Source organism: Crocodylus porosus, unplaced genomic scaffold (genome assembly GCF_001723895.1).
Source record: "Crocodylus porosus isolate Cpor-Errol unplaced genomic scaffold, CroPor_comp1, whole genome shotgun sequence".
Classification (NCBI taxonomy): Eukaryota; Metazoa; Chordata; order Crocodylia; family Crocodylidae; genus Crocodylus; species Crocodylus porosus.
Genome location: NW_017728931.1, coordinates 83,579,703 through 83,600,077, shown reverse-complemented (window position 1 = coordinate 83,600,077; position 20,375 = coordinate 83,579,703). Strand labels below are relative to the sequence as shown.

Sequence of the window (20,375 nt, the reverse complement as noted above, 5' to 3'; positions counted from 1 at the left end):
AGGTCCCTTCCAGCCCTAATGTCTATGAAATCTATGAACCCCCTTGACTCTCCAGGGAACTAGCGGACCTCCTATGTCTTAAAAGGAAGACCTACAAAGGATGGAGGACTGGAACCACCACCAAGAAGGAATACTCTGCTCTGGTCCAGACCTGCAGAGAGCAAACCAGGAAAGCCAAGGCTGTGATGGAACTCCAGCTAGCTACAAATATCAAGGACACTAAAAAGTACTTTTTCAAATATGTGGGGAGCCGGAGAAAAAGCAAGGGCAACATTGGACCCCTGCTAAACCAGTTGAGACAACTGACAACCAATGCCCATGAAAAAGCAAACTTGCTAAATGGGTACTTTGCATCAGTTTTTCACCAGTCCCACAGGACCCCCTGCCCACTCTGGGTCAGGGAGGCCCGGATGAGGGAGATTCCTTACCCTCCATTGAAGCTGACGTCATGAAGGAACACTTTGATAGGCTGGATACCTTCAAGTCAGCCAGCCGTGATGGTTTACACCCAAGGGTACTCAAGGAGCTGGCAAGTATCATAGCTCAGCCCCTGGCATGGATTTTTGAGAACTCCTGGTGCTCTGGTGAAGTGCCTGAAGATTGGAAGAAGGCCAATGTGGTGCCTATCTTCAAGAAAGGGAGGAAAGTAGATCTGGCATGAACATGAGCCTTCAATGTGATGATGTGGCTAGTAAAGCGAGCAAAATGCTGGCTTGTATCCATAGATGCTTCTCAAGCAAATCCCAGGACGTCATTCTCCCCTTGTACTCGGCCTTGGTGAGGCCGCAGCTGGAGTACTGCATGCCATTTTGGGCTCCACAATTCAAAAAGGATGTGGAGAAGCTTGAGAGAGTCCAGAGAAGAGGCACGCAAATGTTTAGAGGTCAGGAAAACAGACCTTATGATGAGAGGCTGAGAGCCTTGGGACTCTTCAGCCTGGAAAAGCACAGGCTCAGGGGTGATCTGGTGGCCACCTATAAGTTTATCTGGGGTGTTCACCAGAATCTGGAGGAATGTCTGTTCACCACAGCGCCCCAAGGGATGACGAGATCGAACAGTCATAAACTCTACTGCGACCGATTCAGGCTGGACATAAGGAAGAACTTCTTTACTGTCCGAGCCCCCAAGGTTTGGAATAGACTGCCACCGGAGGTGGTTCAAGCACCCACTTTGAACACCTTCAACACACATTTGGGTGTTTATCTTGCTGGGATCCTATGATCCCCGCTGACTTCCTTCCCCCGGGGGAGGCAGCTGGACTCCATGATCCTTCAGGGTCCCTTCCAGTCCAAATGTCTGTGAAATCTAGTCCAGCCCCCTGCCTGAGGCAAGATCATTTCTATCCAAATCATCCTGTGCAAATCCATTGTCTAAACTCTTAGAGAAAATTACACCATCAATCCTGAAAGAACACAATCCATAACATCCTAACCTGCCACAAGTAAAGTAGGGGACTATGGCAGCCAAGATCTGCTTCTGTTAAGTTTTTAATATACATTCAAAAGATCCCAGGAAGAGTGCCATGCTCCCACTACAGAGGTGTAAGAGACTGGGACATATGCAGTCTGGTCTACTGGTTAGGCCACCAAGAGAAAGCAGGGCCTGCGGCTGGGTCAGAGGGCAGGAATTATGTACAAAAGCCAGAGGGAGATCAAGAAGCAGAGTCCATCACACAGTCCAGGGTCAGGATCCAGGGATCATATATTGAGTACCAATCTGGGAGGAAATCCACAGGGGGAAGTCCACAAACAAAGCCAAACCAGGGTCAGGAGCCAGGAAACAGAACTGCAGAGAAATCTGAAACTGAAATCCAGAAATAAGCCAAATACCAGGGTCAGGAACCAGGAAGTTTGCCACAGCAGAACTGTTGACAGACCTGCAGACTCAGGCCTCTAGCTGGTTAAATGAATAGGTGGTGCTCTCATCAACCAGTCAGGATGCTTGCTGTTCCTAAACTGGGACAGAGTTCATAAGCTGGGGCTTGCTGCAGGTGGGACTGCTGTGGTATTTGGCTCAAGCTGGCCTGCCTGATTAGAGCCCCTGACAGCACTGGGCCCAGGCTGGTCTGCCTGCTCAGCGTCCCTAACAAGAGGAAGTCAAACCCTCTCTCTATACCAATCTGACCATGCGGTAAAATGCCTTCCTGACCCCACATGTGGCAATCGGTCTGACCCTCTGGGTTTAAGTCCCAGAAGGAGCATTGGCACAGGCCAGTCAAAATCCCCACCCTTGGCTGTAGCCAACACCCAGTGCCTCTGAGAAAGACTTGAAAAACCCCAGACGCATGTAGCAGCAGAGGATATGGCGGGGCAGGGGGCAGTACAAATCCAACCCTTAATTTGAGATTAAGGACGAGAACAAAGATTTTATAGCTATATGACACATTTCTACCATCCACTCCTAATGCCATGGCATTCAGGCAAGCCTGACCTTTCCTTCTTTCAGAATATCCAAGCTGTGTATCAGGGTTGGGGTGGTGTTGTAGCCAGGGTGGTCTAGGAAATATACAAGAGGCTAGGATACAGCCTCATTTATCCAAAAGTGCTGAGGGACTTGCAAAACATTTTGATAAATAGTGTGTTGGTTGCAGCTCTTTTATGGGTATCAGTATTGAATTTTGCAGAAAAATTTACACGTAGAAGTTTGGAAAATTTAGACTTAACCTAGCCTGCCAAATTAGTAAGCAATTTGTACTAGATTAGCACTGGCAACAATGCTGCGCCACGTCCTAATCTTTTGTATCAGAAAGTGTTCCAGAAATTACAGATCATCTCATGACTCTTTACTAGAAATTGAGTCTTAAATGTCTTCCTAGGTAAGTTCTTTTTAGCCGAATCATTATTGGCCTTTTAAGACCTGGTCATTCCTGTCCAAACCATCCTATGCAAATCATTGTCTAATCTCTTAGCAAAACTGCAGTCAACACTGACACAATACAAGACATAATACCCTAACTTGCCAGAGGTAAAGCAGGGGGCCTGTTATAGGCATTGGGCACATCTGCATGTACATATTAACACACAGCAATAAATTCAGGCACATATCACACCAGAGTGTACTGCTTGCAGGTGTTGCATTTACACATGCTGTGGAGGGGCTGGCTAACAGATGAGAATGCTTCAGTGTGGGGCTAAACAGCAGGTAGCCCCCTCATTGATGCACCTTCATGCCCCAGCCAGCTAACTTAGCATCTACATCTGCATTGCTGTGCATGTTAAAAAACTCCTCAGCAGGATAGTACTTGTATTTACAAGTCCTAACCTGCTGCAAAGTTTATTAGTTTGCTGCAGCCTAATAGGGCCACATGTGTAGATGCAGAGATGTTTACTGCAGAGCTAATTAGACAACACCACAGTAAACGTCTTGTGTAGACACACCCAGTAGGAATATTTGCATCGATTCCAGTGGCCTTTGGAGCAATTCCTTAAAGTCAATAAACAGTACTGTGTGGCCTATAAAGAAGAAGGTGAAAAATTTAAAAAAAAATCATGTTAAAGATTCCAAGACACTTGCCACCTCCTTTTGAGAAAGTTTCCAAGAGCATAAAAATAACTTTTTTTGCTCAAGGGTATTTTTAAGTATGTGAATGTGTTAGAGTAAAATGAAACTCCAAACTCAGTCCTTTGAGAGAGACTACAAAGTGATTCTGGTGAAAGTTCAATATGACAAAGCTCATAACTGAGGGAAGTATAAATTAAATGAAATAGCTTCAAAATCCAGGCATTCTCTGGAATATTAAAAACCTGTTGATACCTTTGGGAAAACAATGTACCTAGAGACCATTCTGCTGATTTGTATTTTCTGTATTTTTGTTTTCCAGTTATCTTGCTTTTATGTGTCTGCCCTTCATGATAATATTTGTTGCTTAGGATTTCATCTGCCCCACTTTTTTGTTTTGTTTTGTTTTGCCATAGTCATCCTTAGTTGGTGTTGTAAGTAGAGTAGTAGGCATCTACCTGTCTCACAAGACAATAGAATTACACTGACTGAGAGATTACTTCTCCAAACTTAATCCTAGTTTGAAAATAAAGTGAAAATGGGCAACATATATGGAGACATCGAACTGCTCACATACCAGTGGCCCCCTTTTGGCTTTGCTGGCTTAATCCAAAGGAAAGGCAGGTACCAGTACACCTGGAATCATCTTGTATAAGTAGCACTGAGTTACTAAATAGTTACCGAGTTACTAAATAGTAACTCATTAGCACTGAGTTGCTGAAAAGTACTAATAATACTTTTCAGCTTGGAGACTGGGGGAATATGGTAAAGGCCTATACAATAACGAATGGCAGGGAGAATATAGGGATGTATTATTTACTATCTCTCTCAATACTAGGCCAACAGGACAAATAAAGAAATCAGGTAGCCTGTTAAAACAAAATAAGGAAGCTCTTGTTTGTATAGTGCATAATTAACTTGTGGGACTCATTGCCACAATATGTAGTAGAAGCTGACAATTTAACCAGGTTCAAAACAGGATTAAATACATGCAGGATATGTCCAGCAGTCAATACTAAATGTGATGTTAGGGCTGCAACCTCAAAATTAGGATTTCCTAGGCCTTTAAATACCAGAAGCTGTAAGGAAAGAGGCTGGGATAGGCCCTGCATAAATCTTCCTAGCATGTGGTCTGTGCCAGTGTGACATCAGTCTGGTCTGACCCAGTATGGCATCTCTTATGTTCTTAACAGTGCTAAAAAAGGGAAATAAAATGTGTTCTATAACAGTTAATTTGGGGTCATAAACAGGTTTGTGCTTACCAAGACCTAAAACATTGATATTTTTTTTAATGTGCATCTTAGCTTAGCTTGTAAGCAGAATGGCCTAGATGCCATTCTTGCTTTAAGAGGTGTAAGTGGCTCTTAAGCAGATTTTTAGGAACATGAGTTACTAACCATAATCATATTCTACCCCACACAGCAGCCACAAAATGGGTACCAAATACATTTTATGAACCTACCTTTTGTCCTTAAAAGATTGTTCAATATCTAGACTTGGTTTACTATGCACACTAAGAAGCAAGTCAGAACAACCACTTAGTCTCTGTCAAAGCTCTGTTGTGATCCAGTTCCATCTGGGAAATATAAGTCCCTGATTCTCAACGATTGAATCACTGAAGCCAAGATAATGCATGTAACTCAGTGGAAGAAGAAAACTTAAAGGTTCCACCTACTTCTTGCCCAGTAGCCTAGTGGTGATGGAACTTGTCCAGAAAGTAGGAGACTTAAGTTCTAGGCCCTTCTCTTTCTGAGAGAAGAATTGACCTCATATCTTCCATTTCCTAGGAAGGCATCCTAACCACTAAGCTATGGGTGAGGTGGGGCTACACAAATCCTCTAGTCTTGTTGAAGCCGGGCCATTAGACAACCAAGCCTGTAAGACTCATGGAGTCAACAAAGCAAGCAAAAGGCAGTGTGACTATAACCTTGTGAGAGAAACCCTCTCATAGGGTAGGAGCCCTGAGTTTTGGCCCCCTGTTGCAAGCATTTTTTTATCCAGTGCTTATTCATTGCAGGATGCATGCCTCCTTGTCGTCCTTCTGTGCATCTCTTGACATAGAGGTCAATACTACTATTATGTAGTGATTCAGAAAGTAAGAGAGTTATTCATCTACCTGGGCAGAAGAGAATCACATTTTTGAGGGTAGCAAACACTTACACATCTTAGTGGTAAAACAGGATCTAGGCCAGTATACTTTTTACATTTGTTTCTGTTCAAGTTTGGCTTATGACCATTTTTCATAGGGCTGGATAAATGAGGCTACAGTGTAACAGTTCACCTAGTAGCAAAAAAAGCTAGAACTTTTATTTTTGAATTAAGCCTTCAACGTATCTTGGAATACATAATTTTCTGGCACGCATAATAAAAATATTGCCAACAATTCCATGCCCAGCACGTGTGGAAGTACACACTGATACCTCCCAGCCAGGCTCCTTACAAATCAAACTAGATCCGCCAATAGAAAGACTCTTTGGTCCATGTGTTCTGGATATACCGGGTCTGGTGATCCCTAAGTGTAACCCATGCCAATTGCCTGAAACCATAGGCAACGTGTTGTGGGGGGGAGAAAGGGGTATGTGCCCCCCCCGATATTGGCTGCCACTGACTTCTGTGGGTGGTTGCTACTCACCACCCCCTCTCCTTCCCTCTCTCCCCCCTCACTGCCTCTGACTGCTTGTCACCCCTCCCCACCCCACCCCGCCAACACTGTTGCCAGTGTCTTCGGGCAGTCCCTGCTTGCCACCGATGCTGCTGCCTACAAATGGTGTCCTCCCAGTCTCAGGAGGCACCAGTCGTTCATGCCTGAAACAATTGCTTTGCCTTGTGCACCTCGGTGAGCTCAGAAGTGAGGTCATGAAGCTGTAACACTGTGTGTAGAGCTCCAGATTGCTTTCATCCGGTTTTAGCATTTAAGTGGGTTAACTTCAGTGAGCGGTAGACCAAGTTGTCTTAAAACCTGGATTTGAAATGATTCCATTTGTGCTTCTCCATCCAAATAAGATCATTTTGCAGAGGGAGTTACTATTAAGGACAGGCTACGACTACTGGGTATACCAAAGGGCAGGAATCCTTTGGTTAGTTTTTTTTTTACCTTCTCAGCTGTCCAAACCTGAAGCGACACATTACTTGTGAAAATTTTGAAGCCAGAAGATTGTGCCATCCTGGAAATTGAAAGAGTGGGGACTATGGAAAACAGATGGAATTAAATACACTTTGGGGTAGGGCAGTCTATAGCTCTGTGTGCAGTTTGTCATTTCACATATGGAAGACTTGCACTGTCAGGCATCAGATCTTTTCCAGCCTTTCTTATTCTGACATTGTCCATTAGAAATCTTTGTTTTAAAAATCATATCTAACATAAAGAACCTGCTAAAGTAGCAAGGGATAAATGTTTCATTTAATTATTTTTAAGGAGACTATTTTGGAATCTAAAAATATTTGTCAGATACGGAACAGGATCACAGCATATCTGTCATGGTGACAGCCCAGCATCTGCAAAATTATGGCCTTGCTCTTTCTCTTCAATGAACACTTGATGGCTGATCAATAACCACTTTGGGGACTAATTAAAGTCACTATAGTGATAGATACTCTGATAGCATGTTCTGTCAATTCAGCAATTTGCCAGGTAATTGAGAGGGATATTGTACATTTGGCCAAAATATTTCTGGTTTGAATAACAGATTGAGAACCTGGGTCAGAACTCCTTACACACATGGCCAATGTACAGGGAGGCAGGCTTTTGTCCCTCTCAATATTTAGCATGCTGTTAGAACCATTGTTGCAAAACAGTGGTATGAAAGTAAAAAAAATTAAGACAACACCACTCACCTACTCCCTTTCATTATATGTTCATTCCTGCATGCTGTCTCTCCTTTTAGTTTTGCTGCTGCTGTTACTGGAAAACACCCACTGGCAGAGCCTGAAGAAAATGGTGTCTTTCACCTTAGGGAATTGCATGAAAACAATGTCATTGAATGAATGTACAAGACAGAGAAGTGCCATCAACAAACCAACCTAGGCATAAGTCAAATGTATAAAGTAAGATCTGATTGATACATACTTTGTGCACTGATTTGACTAGGAATCAGAACTCATGATAGAGGTGATATTTTTTATTAGATTAACTCAATTTTTGCAAAAAAAATTCTTTAATTGCAAGCTTTCGGGCACAGGCACCCTTCTTCAGGCACAGGAGAAAAGATTGTAAAAGTTCTCCAAGGTAGAAATGAAAGCTCGTATTTCATAGGAGAGTTGAAGTTATGGTAAAATCTCCCATTTGGAGCAGTTCAATATATATGCAGACTAGGCTCATATAATATGAACTGCCTGTAGACCAATATGGCTACAACCTGGATACCTGATTTAACTAGAGCTGTTTAGAAACAGGATTGTTATAGCAAAATAATATACTAGTGTGGACACAGCTATACCAATGTATACGTATCTGTGTAATTGTATCACACAAAGTCTGCCCCAATTTTAACTCCACCAATTTCTAAACTGATGTAATTCAAGTACTGCAAACTGTTTTGGGACTAGCATACTGCTAAAACAGAAATGTTCTTCTCTCGGTTCTCAGAATCTGAGGTGTTCATGTTACAATAGCAGGTATACATTTTTCAAAGACAAAGCAAGATTACCAGTTTCCTGGGAGATGGTCAAGGTTATGCTGTGTGAGAAGACAAAGTTGAGAACATTGCTTTAATTTAGTGTATACTGGCACGCTGTGGATTTTATAGCCCTTGCTGTGGGACATAGGCAACACATAAGGGGTGATGGGGGACGGGGCACATGCCCCCCCTTGAGATTGGCTGAAGCTACCCCTGGCTTCTGTGGGACGCACCAGTCGTTCATGCTGTGGGTTAATGGTAGAGGAAAAATAGACAAGCAGAGCTCCAGCACTGGGCTTATTGGGATTCTCAGGAAGAGCTTGTTTTAAGTTCTGGGGTACTTCATTACCGCAGATAATGGGGCTGGCTGAATGCACCAGCTTGGTTTCATATATGAAAAACTGGCCAAGAGAGAGACTTATGCTGCATCTTCTTCTCTATAGAGGTTCACGGGGGGAGGTGGCGGGGGGTGACAGGAGGAATTGCTTCAAATCTGTGGGTTTAGTTGGTTTGTAAAACAGAACTCACGTGATTAAATACTTAGAGATCCACAGCTGAAAACATGCTAGGTATAGTTAATTATTACTGTGCCCTTTTCATGGGTGGAAAAAACTGACACTGAAAAACTGCATGACTTAATGCCATGAGTATGATGGTGATCCTTGAGCCAAAAAATCCTGATTCTCTGTCTGGGGCTGGAACTCTTCCGTTAAAAGCAGAGCTCTAAGCCTTCTCTGTAAATGTATCTTGTAAAGAAGAAAAAAGAAAGGGCACAATCTCTACTTTTCCTTTTCCTTTTCATGTCTCTTTTTTAGAATATTGTAATTTCCTGTTATTTTTAGCATTCATTATACAAAACACAGTTCTTGATAAAAGGACACAAATGTAATTTTTTTTATTTTGTCTATAAGGAATCTGAAGATTTAAAGTTCTTACTTGCTATTAGAAATGCTTTTAGCACAAACCCAAAATGAAAGTAGTAAAGCATAACATTCAGTTAAACACATGAACTCCAAATCTGTAGAATCCAACTTTGTCACGAATATGCTGTGCCCCTGTTTCCTTTTCCAGGCCTTTGTCTTGCTTATTTAGTTTCTATGCTTTTTGGACACATGGATAGTCCCTTTTATTATGTGTATATACAGAACACAGAACAATGGGGAACTCCACATTTCGTTGGGTGTTAGTGTTAATGCAAAAAATTACAATATATCCATTCTACAGAAGGGCATAGCAACTGTGATCATATGCTTGTAAATATGCTCTAAAAGCAACTAGTTTTGAAATGCTGCAAGTTTTTGCCTTAGCTAAGGAGGGGGGAAGTGAACAGTTCACTATTTTTTTCGAGAGAGTTCACATCTTAGTTCTGCCAATAGCTTAAATTATTGAACATTTTACATGTGCTATTAAGGATTCCCCAAAGGCTTTTTGTTTGTTGCCCAAAATTTTAAATACGAGTGTTCTCATACATGTATTCTATAGCCACCTGGAACAGCATGCAGCTGGTTTCTGAGAATCATAATATTAAGGCATATTTCCATTGTGGGGTAAGATTAATTTACCTCTATCCATCTCTGAGGCCTCCTGAGTGCCAACATATAGAAGCTCTTTAGGCCTCCCGATTATGCTGCAACAGAAGCTGCTTCTATCCCAAGAGGGTATTTCAAGGCACCTCCCTAAGAATACCTCTCTTATTGTATTCTACAACATCCTGCTGAGGCAGGAGCAGCCAGTGTATTTCCTGGCTGGCTGACTCAGAAGCTGTAAATGGTCTGCATGGCATTGGCCCAGAAGTGACATCTGCCTGATTGACAGCTTTGTCATCCTGGAAAGAAAAAAGGAGGCCACCAGCGTTGAGGATTCACACACATAGTGTTCTCTGAAACCAGTATAGAAACCTGAAACCAGGTGGTCACTTGAACGTAGAAAGGGAGCTCCTCCACTCATTGAGAAAAGGTCTTCCCTGCCTGATGGCTGTCTGTAGCAGTGATGGGATAGGAATTATACTTCTGCTGCAAAAAGGTTAGCTTTGAAGCTTATGTTATTTACTGTTGGTGGGTTCTGTGTTTTGCTCTTCTTTTTAAGAAAGCATAGTCAGTACTGTCCTGTGTCGGCTCTTGGCCTATACAGGCAGATAATTCCAGAGAAGGGGAAACCTCTGTGAGCTGCATAAGAGAGGAGAGATTAATGGGATTAGCATAGAGAATTAGGGCGGGGGAAGTTCACATACCATTTGTTTATGTAACCTCTCCTTTCCCAACTCTCATCTGATCTTTAAGTCTCTAGATAGATTGCTTTAACCCTACGCAATAGAGAATTCTGGCTAGTCAGCAACTGCTTCATTGTAGGACTAGAATGCTCCAGCAAATCATGAATATATTCTTCAGAATCAGGGTCTCTACTAGCTTTGTTTCCTTCCCCTTCTTCTAAGAGCAGTCATTTAGGTTTGTTTTCAAACTTTCTTTTTCAGTAATCAAAGATAAGGGCTGTTAACATGCGCATGAAGATGTAAACATTTTTAAAATTGAACATAATCTAGCCCTGTTTTATTGTGCGTAGTATATGTATATGTTTGAAGTCATGAGTTGCTTTTGCTGCTCTAGAAGTTAATGATATAGATTTGTTCTTTCATCTAAAATCAATTTGTATACTGTATGACTTCTCATATTGTTTCTTACAACCTGTTGCTAAAAGATTATATTCTATTTTAATTTTGTCTGAGGTGGTTAATAGCTTGATGCCAAATTATGTAGCAGCATGTTTCAGTATATCAACTATACATTGAGGGGAAGATGAGAGAGAAAGAGAAGCTAATTATTCTGCTTGCACTCAGACTAATGCTCCATCACCCTTCGCTTTATTCAAAAGATGTTTCACAATGCTTTGAATACCTAAAGTGCTACAGAAGGATATTTACTTAAACAGAATAATAGCCCCTTTAACACTGGATATATCCTTCATTGAAAATAACTTGAGAGCAAAGCATACAGGGCTGTTTTTAACTCTTGAGATGAAATTCCACAGGAAAAAAGAAAAATAAAATCCATGAGCCTCAGACCTTGTTGGCAAAAGAACGTCATGTTTTTAAGATGATGCTTTCTCTCAGGGGCCCTGCAGTTTTTCCAAGACTAGTTTTAGATTACCATTGCCTCTTACCTTTCCTGTGCCTTCTACAGGTCATGAAAACATACCATATGTATCATGCAGAGAGCATCAGTGCAGAAAGCAAGCTGAAGGAGGCGGAGAAGCAAGAAGAAAAACAGATTGGGAGGTCAGGAGACCCTGTGTTTCATATTCGACTAGAGGAGAGACACCAGAGGCGGAGTTCTGTGAAGAAGATTGAAAAAATGAAAGAAAAAGTAAATAGTGTTTCTTTAAAAGCTTGTTATCCCGCTTCACTTGAAGTAAACCCAGATTTGTTCCAAGATCCCTTGAAACTGTAGCTTAGATTTATACAGTTCAATACTACAACATTAAACAGATGAGTCCATTTTGGAAAATACGTAACATATAATGAAATGACATTAAATAAAAAAATATGTAATAAATTAGCAGTAGTTTACAAAAAAACTTAATTGCAAATAGACTTGAAATTCAAGGAGAAAGTATTTTTTCTCCCTGCAGTATGCTTATTACATGGGTTGGTCATATATGAGGTTAAATACAAAATTACTTTTTTTCTAGAAAGGTTTTTGAATTTGTGTTCTTGGTAAGTACACAGCAGAAAGTAAAGGTTCTTTCTTGTTAACAGTAACAATCAGTACTTTTTTGTGTTTTGCTACATGATAATACTGAGGTACTGTAATTCAAACTTTCTCATAATAATATTCAATCTTTTTCTTAGCGTCAAGCAAAATACTCTGAAAACAAGCTGAAATCTATTAAAGCCCGAAATGAGTACCTACTTACCCTTGAAGCAACCAACGCTTCTGTTTTCAAGTATTATATTCATGATCTTTCAGATTTAATTGATGTAAGTACTTGATGTTTATCTATTTATTCTGTTCAGGAATAATAAGGAGCACTTTCATTGCATCTTTCATCTTCAAAGAGAATACATACAATAGTTGAAGTATACTAGTCACATACCATATAATATGTGGATCATAATAATTTTTTATAATGTAATCAATAAATTTTCCTTGAATTTTGTATTTAACCAAAAAAAAGTCTGTAGGCAACTGAAGTCGTGTCTTTAAAAATTAGCAAGCTAAGTTTTCTCCTAGGTGCCTGCAGAAAACATGTTGCCTTCTGTGTGGGCAGGTAAAGAAGCAATAGGATCTAATGCACGATTCACACACTCATACCTCCTACCATGTCATACATACACGGCAGGAGGCACAATTGTGGGATTGCACATGAGATCCCATCAGGTCTTATGATCCTGGGCTCCCCCTGCACCCGCAAGAAGCAGGTGGCCCAGAGCTCCTTCAGCTGAAGTGGATCCCAGCTGCAGGGGTGCACCACATTTCCCATTGTTGGGAGATCATAGCAGCTGCAGTCTCCTAACTGTGGGGTGTGTACCATGTTCCCCATGGCTGGGAGTTCATAGCAGCTGCAGTCCCCCAGATACAGGGTGCATGGCCAGCAGATCTCAGCTACTGTAGTCTCTCATTTGTGGCTATGTATGGAACCACCCTCCATGGCTGGGAGATCACAGCTGCTGCGATCTCCCAGCTGTGGGGGTGCACCACATACCCCTGGAGCTGGAAGATTGCAGCTGTGGCCCAGAGTCCCGCAGCCACCGGGCACTGCTATGGCTGAGTCCACTTGACTGTGGAACTCCCAGCCCGTCCTGGGCATGGTGCATCCCTGGGGTTGGTAGCTGCTAGCCACAGGGGAGATGCTGCTACATATGCACATTAAAGGTAGAGAGCAACCAGCTATAAAGTTAGTACACACTTTAAAAGTCTAACTTTATACCTGGTTGGAGCTTCATATGGTGAGATAGATACTTTGCACATGTAGCTGGCCTCAGTTTAGTTGTGCAGTTAATCAGTTAATTGTGCAGTAGCTATAATGTGTAGAAGGGGCCAACAGTACATAACATAGAAAAGTTTGGACACTTCCAGCTTCTGGAATAATAATGAGATACTACAAGTTAAACTGTAAAGCATTGTTTTATTCTATAAAGCAGACATATAAAAATGGTAATTTCCTTGGAAAAGCTGTTCTTTTCATATATCTAAAATAATTTCTGTTAACTTCAGTGTTAAATGTTTTTATTGTTTCCTACTCTTGTCAGCATTTGAAAAATAGCAAAATTGAATAAAATTAATCACTTATGTCAGCAACAGAACCAGTTACTGATGAATTACACATCTGAAAAATGCTGAAAGCAGTGAGGCTGCACAGATATATAAGAACAGCTACAGTGGGTCAGAGGAAAGGTCCATCTAGTCTACTACCCTGTCTCTGGCAGTGGCAAGAATTGGATGCTTTAGAGCAGAGGTAGACAACCTTTTCCAGCTGTGGACCAGAATGACCCATCCTGGGTCAGAGTTGAGCAGATAGGAATGTACTGCAGCCCCCCTCCCTTGTCTCTGCCGGCATAGGGAAAACCCTTGCAGTCAGTGTTTGTTCCCAGGACAGCACAGGTAGAGCACTCACAGAAGGTGCCCCTCATCACTGAAAACTGCCAACACCCCACATCCATGAGTCAAATCCAAAGGTTCCATGGGCCAGATCTGACCCATGAGCCATAGGCTGCTGGTCCCTGTTCCATAAGAGAAGCTTGCTAATGTAAAGCTTGAAAAAATTATGAGACACTTAGTAGACAAAATAAAAAACTCCCCTTCAGCTTCAAAGACTAAGCTGTTCAGTCTTGTGGTACTATGTTTGATTGCAACGTGGAGAACCAGCTTTCTTCTTTATATATCTTTGTAATGGAATTTACACAATCAAACTTGCTTTTGTTAGAACTTTTCCCTTCCTGGCTTCATTCTACTTTTTCTTCCTTCCTTCCATCTTACAACAGATCATGGTGGATCTTTTCTTGCTGCATTTTCAGTATTTACTATCTCTCATTTCCTCCTCCATCTTTCTTTTTCTCTTCTTTTTTTTACGTCTGTTGATTGCTCTGTTTTCTTCCCCCTGTATTCCTCTTGACTTTTCTATCTTATACTATTTCTCTTTCATTTACTCACCATGATTCCTCCTATTCTGAAAAAATTACCAAAATTGTGAGATAATTAAACTAAAGGACTCAAGATGAGACAGAGGCAGCACACACATGTCAAGATGTCCCAGCTTATGTGCTTGCTCTCCCTGGATGACCCTGCTTGGAGATTCCATCATTTGTAGGCTCTAGTTCATAGACGTCTGAGAAATCTAAAGCTCCTTGATCCTTTCTTGATGCTACGAGGAAGAAGAATATCTCAGTTTTTGTCCTATTGTTAATCTCTCCCTCCTCGGGCTTCTGATTTTGAGCCCTCCTCCCTAGAAGATACTTCAAGTGTTTGTTTCCACTTTGGTCAGAAAGGCAGCCCATTGACATGCTTCATTGCATTCTAATTGGAATATGTCAGAGCAGACTCAAGTAATCGAGGTTGCTCTGTATTCTAATTAGACTGTTTTAGCGTCATCACAGTATCATGTGTATTAAGGCCCCCTGTGTTTCAAAATGGCTGTGGGGGCACTTTAAAGCTTATTTAATGAGCTTTAGGTAAAGTGTTCCACAGCCATTTTTAAACCCATGGGGGCTTAATGCATGTGCTGCTGCAGCATTTTAATTAGAGCAGCTCTCTGGGAACTGCTTTAATTAAAATGATCCTTCCCCACTCTTGAGCACATGTATAGGCAGCCAAAGTTCTCAGCTCCAGACTGGGAAAACAGGCCTGATTCTTGTCAATTGCACTGATGCCAAGGGAGTTTTTGATAGCAGTGGTTGAAAACTGACAAGACAAATCACGCTACTGACCTGGAGTTTTCCAAAGTGCTCTGCAAAAACAAGACTTACAAAGTCCACAGACTTACAAAGACAACTTCATTAGATAACACTTGAGAATCACCAAAAAGTAGGGCTAGAAGGGGCTTCAGAAGGCCAGTGAATCCAATATCCTGCTCATCCAAAATTTGTCTAACCTAGGGGCATCAAACTCGCCCTGCCCTCTGGGCCAAGTTAATGCAGCTGTCACTTGCCCCCATTGCCGACTCGCATGCTTGTCAGGCTCTGTGCCTCTGATTCTGGTGGCAAGCCCTACTTCTGCTTGTGTCCAGCCCCTCTACCAGCTCCATAATTCAAGTGACACAGCTCTGCAAGCCAGATCTGGCCCACAGACTAAGTCTGATACCTGGTAAAACTTATTCCTAAAACTTCACAAACAGCAGTCTCACACAACTGCCAGGCACAGTGCCTCAGAACATGAAAAACACCCCAACTTGCTACTGGAGACAAAGGTACCATCAATGTCATGCCACTGCAAAGACTGGATTTTTAATTATTTTTTTAGGAAACCTAAATTTTACACAATTTGGCAGTACTTGAGTGGAAAAGATGCCATTAAATCCCTAAAGACTTTAATTAAAGGTATGCACCATTATTCACAGGTCTTGGTCATAAAAAATTGTAACCAGAAATTGGTTCAGAGCCCATTTCATCTAATTATGAGGTAGTTTAAATGAAGCATCTTTCAGATACTCCTATTGTAATCAGAATATAAATTAGGAAAGAAGATAACAGATTTTTTTAAGTGTTTACTACTTGACAAAGGAAATACCTTTAGTAAATGGAAGCATTTTAGCAAGGTTTGGGGTTATATAATCAAAACGTGAAACATGATTCTCATTGAGTACATGTAGTGGTGAACCAGAAAAACCTCATGCTGTAAATCTACTAATGGAACATTACACTTCTGACTTCCAGATTTATGATTATTTCTTCACCCAATAATTAGATTCTGAACCTGGAAAATAATAACAAATTTATAAATTTTAGAATCTAATTATTGGGAGTCATCTTTTATTTGAGTAAATACAATATATAATTTGCTATATAGTCCATTTGCCCAATATGGGCAATGTGTTTTATAGTCATGCTCAGTGTTGGCTGCATTTAGTCAACTTCATAGATGGTTTCCATTAACGAGCCCATGCTGCTTTTGGCAGCAGTTTAATGATCGACAGTGTATTTAATGAGGTTTCTTTGTCTGTGAATGTAAGGTAGGGCCTTTTTCCCCATGCTGATTGGAGGGGAACCTCATCTTATATTCAAGTAATTACAGTGGTTTATTATCCATTTATGCAAATAGGATAATTTTATGAGTTAACTTATATGTTAGCTTTTCTACCTTAATGGATTCATGTTATAAGATGTATTTAAATATGCTTAGTATAATCTCAATCATGCATTTAAAAAGTTCTACAAACTAATTCCTTTTGGAAGCATTGAAACATAATGAACAAGGGGTTAGGAGTCATTTTTTCCAATAAAGTTGGCACCTGAACTTTTGTATAACTTTATTTTCTCAAGTTCTTATGGAAGATCCTAAATTGCAGTTCTTCAGCTAAACTCTGAACTCATTCTGAACTGTTCAACTCACTTATTTCATTAAGAAAGCTCAGTGCTTCTTACTTAACCTGCTTCTGTATTAACAGTCGTATTAATCTTCATGATAAAAGCCAGATAAAAATGAAGTCTGAGCCTTAAACCTATGTTTTGGAGGAGCATTTTGAAAATGTAATGTTAGAGCCAACCTTTATAAAAGGAGTGGTGGGATAATTGTTGTTTTATATGTATGACTGCTTCTATTCCATTTTTATTCGGGCAGGGGAATTGGAATTATCCCTCAAATAGATTATTTCCTCCACTGGATGAACAGGAAGATTTACTTCAAATGCAAGACAGAGTGTACATTTGATTTAGATTGTATGGAAAGTGACAAAGACATGTTTTTCAGCTAAATTAAGCAACCTTTGTTTCATGTGTTGGTTTTTGAATTACGAATGTAGATCTCTAAGCCGCAGTATAGTGTACACTCCCTATTAATCTGCCTGTTTGTACTAACATCCGTCCATATGGTGAATATTATTGTTGGGTTACTTGAAGATTTCCATGTAATTAAGATGTGCCTGTAAGGTGAGAGTTCAGATTCAGATTTATAATCCAAAAGTAAATTGCTGGGCAAACAGCGATCAAAACAAAACAGCATTAACAACAAAGCTGTCTGTGGTCAGAGAACTGGAATGAATAGAATATTTCAGCTTTTGATTCTTGTCTGTTGTGGTGTTTGGGATGTGTAGGAGTTTAGAAGATGTCTAAATCACTGTTGGTATTGCTTCCAGCCAAACCTTCAGTGAAGTTAATTTATTCTTTAAAGACATTTTGGCATGTGCTTCATTAGTCATTCATAGGTCAAGTTTGAAATTAGGCTAAATTATATGCAGCTCATCACCTTTATTACATAAGTTTCCTAAATATATGTACACACAGATCCATTTGATTTTAAATCTTAATGTCCAGATAACAGTGTTGATTAGAAAATGACATATTTAGAATTCAAGGTCATCTTATGAATTTGCCTGCTTTTTAATTACAGTGCCATTGGAATTTTATTCTAGCTCATCAGAATAAGAGCAATCTGGTTGCTTGATTGTACTGTACTGTACTGCACTTTTTATTCAGGCCTAAATGTACTCAGGATGGGCATGAATAAATTAATTACTCACAATATTGATTCAGATTTACTTCCAAATAATGATTAAAATGCCAAATTAAATGCCACATACAAAGCTAATTTTCCCATTCCTCCCAAGTGTGTCTCTCATTAGCTTTAATCTTCCACTGCCAAAGACTTTCCAGTGGGATCTCATATCCCCCAAACGCAGTTTCTTATTGTCTACTTTTTACATCCAATTTAATCACAGACCATCTCATTTGCCCAACCTCAGTGGTTACCTATGAAAATCTTAGGCACAAGGTCCTCAACTTTAAATTATCAATGAGACAACCTTAAAAGAATCAAAAGTACAGTTTGTGTAAACATTAAGTAGCTCATTTCAACTTTCCAGAACTCTTCCTCTGAAGTTTAGGCTGAAAATTGAGAGAGACTGTTAATTAAGAATCGGTATTTACAGTCCATCATTATCCAAAAAGTGATGGATATACTTTTTTTCGTTGTTTAGTCACTGATGGTTGTTGAGTGCATCTAGATTTAAATCACAGAAAACTTCGTGCTATCAATGGACAGAGACTGGGCGTCCATTTTCCAGCTACCTCAAAATTCCATGGGCTTGTAATTGTCGTGGCTTTCTCTGTAAATCAGTGCCTGATGTTGCTAATACAAGTCTGGAAGTTCCAAAACTGAGTTTGTAGATGCCTTTGGGTTTATACCAAGTGATTAGATGTGCACCCTAGTGAAAGCAGCATTTCCTTCAATTTCTTTCAGTTTAATCTTCTGTGAGGTCTCTTCAGAATTAGTACACAAAAAAAGAAAACATCTGGCCCTATCTCCTTTCTTACCAGCATTTTAATCTATTTCTTTGCATCCAAAATAATAAATTGACTCTAAGGTTTTATTTAACACAGAAGAAGATAAAATTGAGGGCAAGCACTTTCTTTGCAAACACCTGCTAACAGCTGTATTATTAGGCTGGAAAGCTTTAAAATATGGATGTGATTAAAATAAATTCAGAACTCTGCCTTTTTTTCTGAATATAACACAAACTTGTACAGATACAGAGGGAAAAGGATCTGGCTCTACATTCTTGATTAAGAATGACATTTCTGGGGGAAATAGGGGATGACCAAAATGGTCCATGTATAATGAACAAGGACCATTATGCTTCTACACATGTATATGAACCATCTAAATTCATTTACATGGTGCATCTACATGTGTACTTTACTGCATAGTTGACAAATTAGCTGTGCAGTAAATCATCACCATCTACACATCTGCCGGTATTAGGGCACAGTAAGTTAATTAACTCTGCCATAAAATAGTACTGACCGTACTATCTTACGGCAGAGTCATTTACTGCACAGAAAATCACATATGGATAGTGATTGGGACCATAGCACTGGAGGGTCAGCCACACAGCCCCACTGTTTTGGCACTCTTGTGCTCCAGCCAGCCTGATGCCCCCATCCAGAGCCCAGGGCTGACTCCCCAAGCCTGCTGCCAGCCTAGGGCTGCTCCACTTTGGCTAAAACTGCTGTGGTCCAGGGACATGTGCAGATGCTGCACCCAGGAGCAGCTGACTCAAGCAAACTGCACCAGAGCTTATCATAGCACATGGCAAGATGTGGGAATTATGAAGAATTTTCACATGCAAATATATTTGTAGTACATATTTAGAACATTTCTTCTGAACAGAGGTGAGAAAGGGAGCAGATGAAGAACAGGCTGCTTCAGGGCATTCTCCACTCTGTTTCCATCACTCTATAAAACTGCCTTCCACCTACAAAATTCATAGGCAAAGTGCTACAAGAGTACAAAATGATCATTCCCTTCCTGTGTCCCCCATGCCAGAGGAAGGAATCAAGTCCTTCCTTTGCACCCATCTCCCTCGTAATGAGTTTCCCAAAGGATTTAAAAAGTTATCGGGCTTGATTCCTTCCTCTGGCATGGGGGAGGCAGGAGGGAAATGATAATTTTGTACTCTCGTAGCACTTTGCCTATGAGTTTTTTTGCAGGTGGAAGGCAGTTTTATAGAATAATGGAAACTGAGTGGAGAATGCTCTGAAGCAGCCTGTTCCCTATCTGCTCTCATGACACACTTTCCCTGACTGTTACAAGTCTTTCTCAAGACTACAGTGTTCCCTTGCAGGCATCCTAGTACAGTGAAAGATCCTGATGTTTTGTTGTACTGCAAAACCCTCCTTACGTGTAGTTGTGGTATAACCCAGGCTTAAATTAATTAAAACATTAATTCATTTAATTAGTTAAATTTACTGTAATTATTAAAAAATCAGCACTGATGAATGGTATCACTGGTATGCTGCTGTAAGCAGACCACCATCCAGATGAATAAGAGTAGTTGCAGTATGATTGCTTAGCAGACTCTTAGAATATTGTTGATTGAACACTGAAAAAAATGAAATCACCATGTATGCTACTGGCGTTCCACTTTTTGTAAATAAATTCAGCTGTTACCTAAAATAGGAATAGCTTAAGCCAAAGATGTTTAATTAAGCAACAAATTTAGTTTACATTTTACCAATTAAATTTCACTTAGTTCTAACATCATCATAACCCTTAGAAGAAAAGGAATAAATTATGGGTTTTTCAACATGACATTCAGTGCTGGATTTATCTAAAA

General features: G+C 40.4%; 1 protein-coding gene across 3 annotated transcripts in view; it reads left to right on the top strand.

Annotated features, from left to right (window-relative positions):
- SRGAP1 (SLIT-ROBO Rho GTPase activating protein 1) overlaps window positions 1-20,375 on the top strand; it is a 224,881-nt gene that overhangs the window by 144,274 nt on the left and 60,232 nt on the right. For all 3 annotated transcript variants that reach the window (XM_019543304.1, XM_019543303.1, XM_019543305.1), the window contains exons 5-6: window positions 11,291-11,473; window positions 11,959-12,087. In XM_019543304.1, the coding sequence (XP_019398849.1) occupies window positions 11,291-11,473; window positions 11,959-12,087 (312 nt within the window). The remainder of the gene's footprint in view (window positions 1-11,290; window positions 11,474-11,958; window positions 12,088-20,375) is intronic.